The sequence below is a fragment of the Triticum aestivum genome, chromosome 3A (genome assembly GCF_018294505.1).
Source record: "Triticum aestivum cultivar Chinese Spring chromosome 3A, IWGSC CS RefSeq v2.1, whole genome shotgun sequence".
Lineage (NCBI taxonomy): Eukaryota > Viridiplantae > Streptophyta > Magnoliopsida > Poales > Poaceae > Triticum > Triticum aestivum.
The window spans coordinates 478,134,018-478,141,871 of NC_057800.1; the positions used below are offsets into that span (position 1 = coordinate 478,134,018).

The 7,854-nt window shown below is 48.0% G+C and overlaps 1 protein-coding gene across 1 annotated transcript; it reads left to right on the forward strand.

Moving 5' to 3' along the window:
• Positions 1-5,019: 5,019 nt before the first annotated feature.
• Positions 5,020-7,503, forward strand: LOC123056942 (probable WRKY transcription factor 57; the record flags this gene model as incomplete). The annotated part of the gene is made up of 3 exons (XM_044480152.1): positions 5,020-5,321; positions 5,469-5,597; positions 7,152-7,503. Coding segments are annotated over 3 exons (627 nt in total), but the record flags the coding sequence as incomplete, so codon positions are not given.
• Between the last annotated feature and the right edge of the window lie 351 nt (positions 7,504-7,854).

Genomic DNA, 7,854 nt, shown 5'->3' on the forward strand with positions numbered 1-7,854 from the left:
AACAGGTTCGCCTCTAGACTGACAAGCTCCCAGTGGAAATCCCCTGGGGCCAGCTCCCGGAGCCGCTGCACAATCTGGGTCTCAGAGACTTCTCCTTTAGTTACTTTAACAATCCCGGTTGTCACACTCTGAACCTCATCAGTAACCTCCCTCTCGGTCGGAGACTCAAAGAATGTGAGCTCAGCACAGTACACTCCATACATCATAAGGTTCGGTACCTGCTCCCTCAAAAGCGGACAAACCCCCGACTGATGGGCTGGCTTGCCACACGTATCGCATAAAACAGCCACACACTCAGCAATGAAATGGCCCTTATCACCACAACGGTAACATAACATCTCTGTCTTCTACCGACATAGACCCAATATCACCATTAGCAGGGACCACCACGTCAGCCAGTGCCGTTACCACCTCCATAGCCTGGCAAGACAACTCAGGTTCCGCAGTAACCTCGCCAACAGGTGTCTGGTCCACAATAACAGGATGCTGTTGTGGACGATAGCGGCCACCACGGCCACCTCGGCCACCACGGTTACCACGGAAACCACCGCGGTTACGATGAGTCGGTCCAGACGCCCCTTCGACGAAACCGCCCGTTGGCCCCAGGAAGGGCCTCTCGGCCGAGCCATCGCTCTGCCCGGCATACCCCCGTCCACCACCCGTAGACGAGGATCCCCGGTGTTGTCCATCTCCATACGCATTATACCCATCACCACGAGGCGCCGATTGAACATCTCCACTAGCAGAAACCTGCGGCGCCTGTGCCTGCTGCAACACCGGCACTGTCGAGTTGTGCGCCTGCCTTGCCACGAAGTGCGGCGGTCTAGCCCCGGCCTGAATCGCCAACGGTCGCTGGCCCCGGTCTTGAAGATGTTTATTGCGGAAGAAGTCTGGCTTAGTCATATGTGCTATTTCATACTTCCTCCATTCTACATTATAGTGCTTCCTCTATCTCTGTGCTTTAATTTTGACCGTAAATTTAACTACCAAGACCGATTGCGGTGGGAACAAAAGTTATATCAATGAATTCATATTCGAAAGAAGTTTTCAATTATACAATTTTTTCTCCCGCCGCAGTCGGTCTTATTGGTTAAATTTATGGTCAAAGTTAGACCTTAAAAAGCGCAGACGCATTATATTTTGGAATGAAGGGAGTAGTTCCTTGTAATGGCTCCACGGTGGTGGCATTTGGTTGTGCTCTGCTTAATTCGTAAGAATTGATTGTGTGCATCGTGGGTTCCAACCTCCTTTTCAAAAAAGAAAAAAAAGGAAAAAAAACGTTTTACTCGCCGACAGCCTACAGTCGAGATTAACACAGACGACCGGCAATACAAAATGGACGTCACCGGCTGCGATTCTTTTGTCTCGTGTATGTTCCTGGCAGTTTCCAGGCAAATAGCGACGTTCGATTGGTGCTAATCTACGATAGCAGTGTATATATGGGAACATAACGAACTAGATCGACAAGGACGTACGACATCAAAAGTGAGCACCTGCAAATAGTGTCCCTCGAACTGGGTCACTGCTAGAGGCTGTGCTTGTCATGGTAATGTTCACAAATATTTTTTCCGAGAGTACCCAAATTGCTTATTATAGCTTTATAGAAGAAGAGGTAATGTTCACAAAGTTAAATGATGGGAATAGACAGGTCCCAAACTCTGACTCATGCGTGTGTGCCTACCAGACTAGCTAGATCCACATATGCGCGCCTAGCTTGTACGGCCTCAGTGGTATCCTGGTCAAGAGGAAGGCGCTTCACCATTTCTTGACCTAGGATGAAAGGTTACTCTGGGAAGAGAGCACTCATCTTGGGGTGAGCTTTCCTATGCTTTCAGCACTTAACCTCCACTTTTTTTTTTTGCGGCTGAAAAATAATTTTCATTTATCACTCGGGATCAATCTCCTTCTTACATAAGTCAGACACCTCACCTGGTCCTGAACCCAACCATACAACCGTACGTTTCTCAATTCTATCAAAAGCAGCTAGGTAATGGCTAATGCCATTCTGCTCTCTGCGTACATGAGCCAGTTTAACTAATCTCCCGTCTCCCAGCAGTCTCCTAATCTGATCAGTAAGCATAGCATAACAAGACCGGTCCCTCTCCACTGCCTTGAGCATATTGAGCGCCATGAGGCTGTCCGTCTCCAATTCTATGGGCTGTTGCGTCCACTGCAAACCAAGGTTCAGGCCCTCCATACAGGCAAGGAGTTCAGCTTCTAGAGGCTCCGCACATGACCTCAGTTCCCTACACGATGAGAAGATAATCACGCCGGAGCTATCCCTCAGGATCATTCCGGCACCAGCCGTTCCTGTCGTGGCGCAAAACGAGCCATCGACGTTGAGCTTTGTCCAACTTGCAGCCGGAGGAGTCCATCGTGGTCGCGGCCCAGTCGTACCTGTACCACGCAATATATCTTTGCTCGACACCATTGCATCAACTACCTGCTTCCCTTTTGCCGGGTCTGCACTCGGATTGTTCTGTATGCCAACGAGCGAGTCGACGTAACTAAGGAGGAACCTCTTCGATGCTTCAACCGGTGGCGGATGCTTGTGATGTGTCATCTCATTGTGTACGTGCCAGCATCGCCAAAGTGTCATCATGAGCTCCATCCACTCTTGGCTAGTCATTGTTTATTTTAGGCATGATAACTGGTAACTGGTACACTAGAGGCGCGGTTCCTGCTTGTGTCATGAGAGGAAACTTTTTTGTAGTAGACCATCGGAAGGCTGCAAACGACCAGCGCATGCACTAGAACAACAACCACTGCCGATGAAGAGAAGCCTAGATCGGAATGATCCAAACTGCAGACATATAGACATAGACGAACGACCGGAACCAAACAGATCCACCAAAGACAAACGCCGTCCGGTCCGTCGAAGACACACCTTCACACGCCCTCCGACGACGCTAGCTAAAAACATCGCCGGAACGGGGGCCAGGCGAGGAGGACCTTATTCCAACTTCAAGAACCCGCCTCCGCCTCGTCTTCCTGAGTATTGACACAAACCCTAAGAAAACTCCAAAAAACACCTAAAAACCTTTTTCCTCTATGTAGGAACCAGGAAAATACGAGTTGCATGAGGATAAGCAACCCCCCCCCCCCCCCCCCCCCGCCCTCAAAAAAATCAATTTGATCCTTGTCCCAAGCTTTTTTTTAGAAAAGGAGGAAGACCCCCGGCCTCTGCATCTGGGCGATGCATGCAACCACTTTATTAATTATTCATAAAAGACCTTACAAAGAAATACAACGGTAAGTCTGAAGCCACCGTCTAGGCAACGTCTGTTGCTACGTCTATCCAGTTGATGAAGGAATGTTGATAGTCTGGGTCTAATACCAAACAAATCTCGCAGCCAAGCCTAACATTTAAGACCTGAGGCCCCAACCAAGCCAGTTGCCGAGTATGGGGCACACACCAGTCTGGCGCGCTCTCAGAGGCCGCCACCGCCAACTGCCACCACTTCATCTTCAGAACTGTACTGACACATCAACCATGCCCGGTCTAGTTGTTGTCGACGCCACCACGGAGCCCAACGGCACCACCTCCCTGTGCATGAACTGCTGAGCACGTCGCGGTCGCCACCGGTACACCTCGGCACCATGCCGCCATGTACCACCAGCCGACACAACTTGAAGTCTCTGGAAAATCCGTCGTGCGTAGCACCTGCCAAACAGGCATGACAAAGCGTAGCACCTGTCAGCCAGGCATGACTTGACATTTCCACCGAAGCTCCGTGTAAGACGAAGCCGCTCCAGCTCCCGCCCTGTCTTCCATCGCTGCTCCACAAACGATACTCCCAAGAGAGAACGACACCGCAGTGACGTCTTTGTACGACCTGGAAGACCGGATCCTAGGGTTTCCCCCAGAGCAGTACGAGTGGGTCGATAGTAGTCACAGGACGATGCCTTCATCAAGGTACGACGCAGAACACCGCCATCGCCCGCCGTCGGCTCGATTTTCATCGGTAACTATGTCTACCCGACTCGTAGCTGGAACTAGATGACGGACCCCGAGATCTGAACACCCAGCCTCAGGCCGACCAGCTCCGACGGAAGAGATGACCACCACCGCCGACTGCACCGGCCAGAACAGATCCGACCGGAGGTGCCGCCGACGAGACCACCGGGCCCTCCATGCCGCCGCCGCCGATCTGAAGGCAGATTGCACGCCACCGCAGCCGCCGCCGCCGCCCGAACAGAACATCATATATTTTTTCCCGGTGTATATACAGGAGATATGATAAATGACGCGCCACTTCTCACTCACACCTGTGGTTTGGGCCACCTGTCGGTGACATATGACTGGGAATTTTATCTGCATGTGGCCATCGCAAAAGAATGCAAGTATAGATGACAACATGTGAACATCTCGCAAGCCCAGGCCCCAAACCAAAGGAGGTGTGGGAATACATTCATTGGCAAGAAATGGGGAGAGACAACAACTAATAACAGATGGATAACAGTACAGAGCTATTAGAGTTTTGGTGGCAATAATAACAGATGGATACAACAAGAGCAAACTAGAGTTTTGCTGCCAAAAGGAAAATGAAAAGAGCAAACTAGCTATAGTTGACGTTTCAAAGACTCGCCTTGACGCAGTCTCTGTTGCGAACTCATATATTCGTCGTCGCTGTCGATCGACATTGCACACCTAACATTCCGTTGTATCCATCTCCGTTCGCCTCGGCGAGCATCAGTAGTAGTAGGCGAAGCGTACGTGTAACCGCGCGCCTGCGATTTGTCAGAGCTGAGCCGTGCCCCATGCACAAATAACGAGCCAATAGGGCCAGGCAGGCAACAATTCGAAACGTGCGGGTACTGCATGCGTCCCTCGCTCTCACTGTCGCACATACTGCTACTTGCACAGCGTAGAGACGGCGGCCGCGCGCGCCGAAGCTTCCGCTGAGACGGGACCAGCAGGAGGAAGCTCGCCGCGAAAGCCCGGCGCCCGAACGACGCCGCGCCGCTATAAATATACGACGCCTCGCCCGCTTGTCGTGCTCTCTCCCCATGCACTGATCCATCGGCATACGCATGGCGGTAGCTGGAGCCGGGGCAGCGTATCGCTTCCACCCGCACGGCGCCGGCTTCGGCCGCTCGATGGCGTTTCCCCCGCCGCCGGGATCCGGCTGCCCCTACAGCTCCGGAGCCTCGTTGAGCTCTGCCGCCTTCGGTGCGGCCACCGGGCCCGGGGTGCTTCAGCAGGAGCTGGACGTCCTTGACTACTTGTCCGACGACGGCGGGGTGCCCGGCACGGCCGGCGCGCCGCTGCCGGTTGAGGCGGCGGTCGTGCCGGATGTTGGCTACTGTGATCATACGAGGTGAGTTTATATGATTCAGTTCCTGCATGCCAAGAAGACCCAAGATACACATTGTGATGTGAATCAAGTCGCATGTATACACAAACACCAAGAGCGTGCAAGTTTTGATCTGATCGGTTTGGGGATTGTTCTGGGCATAAATTTCAGTAGGGCGGCCGCGGTGGCGGCGAGCGGCAAGATCGCGTTCCGGACTAGGTCGGAGGAGGAGATACTGGAAGACGGCTACAAGTGGAGGAAGTACGGCAAGAAGTCTGTCAAGAACAGCCCTAACCCAAGGTATCCAAAACGAACGAATTCATTCACTTTTCTATAGATCATCAGATTTGGGTTGGAAAAGTTTGGCTTGGGGTTGCAGGAAGGGATTAATTGGCATGTACTATATAGCTCTCCTCATTTACTCAAGTGTGATTGACCATAATTTGGGTGAAATCGCTAAAATTTTGATGAGTTTCTTTCTCCAGTTCTCTCCCATCCCGTGGTTCATGATTTCTAGCTGGTAGTTTCATGGCCTAGTTTCTAGGTCAGCTGGTATGGATCAGGCAGATTCTGTAGCTGGTGGACCAATTCTGTTGCATTTTGCTTGGTTCTTGCTTGGATAAACTTCCTTAAGAAAGGAAAATCTTGGCTAGCTTGTCGATGGACGACCGTTTATAGGTTATTTATTTGTTCTTATTATTAGTCCATCCAATCTACGTTTAGATTCGTGACTTTAGTTTGATGATGCTGGACCCAAGTTCCTTTTTAACAGGGAGTCGTTTTTTTTTAAACTAGGACAGGGAGTCGTTTTGGGATGTGACCAATTAAAGGGAAACGTATTGTATACGATGAGATCTAGTGTTTGAAGTAGCTAGGAAAAAAGATGATGAATTCTCGGCAAAAAAGAAAAGAAGATGAATTCAAGGTCTCAATTTGCTATTCTTCTGTCGATCCAGAAATCCCTGTTTGTTAAGCCGTCTAAGATGTACAATCAAATGTAAATTGCTCAAGAAATCCTTATCCTCGCTCGCTTGAGTTGTACAATATTTAATGTAAGTTGCACAAAAATATGTGTAATTCCAGGCTAAGAAATGTGTGACTGCTCAATTGCGAAATTAGACTTTTTGAGTGTGGTTACTAAACAACAATTTTTCAACATAAAATTTACACATACTTTCAATTGGTAACCATCTAATTATTGTTGGGTTATGATCCTAAAGCTTGTAGAGTTGACCAAGGTATAAATAAATCTTGACCGGCATAGCCTTTGGACACTTCCATAGAAATCTCAATTTGTGCAAATTATTGCTGTCTAACATATGCGTCTAGTTCCATAATTTTATTTTGTTTTGGGGAAGTGTCTAGTTCTACATTGTAATGAGACAAATTGCAGTTTTATGTTTTGTGAAATTTTCATAAAACTTTTGTGCAGCACATGGTTTCCGTTGCATTTTTATGATGTAATGAGCCTTGATTTTACAATGAATTTTCGAGGGGTGAACACTAAAATCTACCAGAAATATGTCACTAAATATTTGAATCTTCTTGTACACGTTTACCATGTCTATATAAACAAACTTACACTTGATCCATCAATCAGTTAGGATCTGTTGGCAAGTCTTAAATTTCCCCTATTAGTTCTTTGCCAGAAAAAACTATTACTTCTTATAGAGGAAAAATAACCTCTTACTTTTTCTTAGCGTAAATCCCTTGCTATGAGAGGAATGGACTAGCAAATTTCTTGCCCCTTAGGCCCCTCAGGTCCTCATGGTCCATGGCCTCATGACAAAATCTTAGGCGCCGTCAATAGCCTAAGATTTTATTTAATCTAAATTTCATTTATTATCACTGCAGGAACTACTACCGGTGTTCAACGGAGGGGTGCAGCGTGAAGAAGAGGGTAGAGAGAGACAAAGACGACGCAAACTATGTAGTGACGATGTATGAGGGGGTTCACAACCATGCGAGCCCTGGCACAATTTACTATGCTGCTCAAGATCCTGCTTCAGGCCGCTTCTTTGTTACTGGGACGCATCAACTAGCTCCTTGATCAAACACTGGATAACATTTGGCGTGTGATTGGTCTTCCTAGAATGAAACTTAATGGAGTTGCTTGTAAAGTTGTGCAATACCTCTTTTAAGTGTACATGTCTCATATTTTAGAGAGTAGATCAATCTTCTCGGTTCTAGTGACATCAACAACAACATAAGGCTTGTTCACTTTTTTCTGCTACAAAAGACGGTTGGTTCACTAAACTAAAATTTACTAGGAAGCGAAACTTGATTTTCTTCAAATTTTTATGATGAGATTTCGGTTGAAAGTGGCTTGAATCAGATTGAAAGTTGATAAATCGTGAGTTGAAAGTTAACTTCCATGAGGTTGAAACCTCATTTCTTTTTCAATCAAATACCCTCCATATCTCTTGTTGTGGTAAATGAAGTCTTCACATTTCCTAAAATATTGCTTTTGTAGTTGAAAGCCGATGTTCATGAAGATGGAACCAAACCTTATTTAGTTAAAACTTCCTAAAAACTGTTGTTTTATAAGTTGAAAACT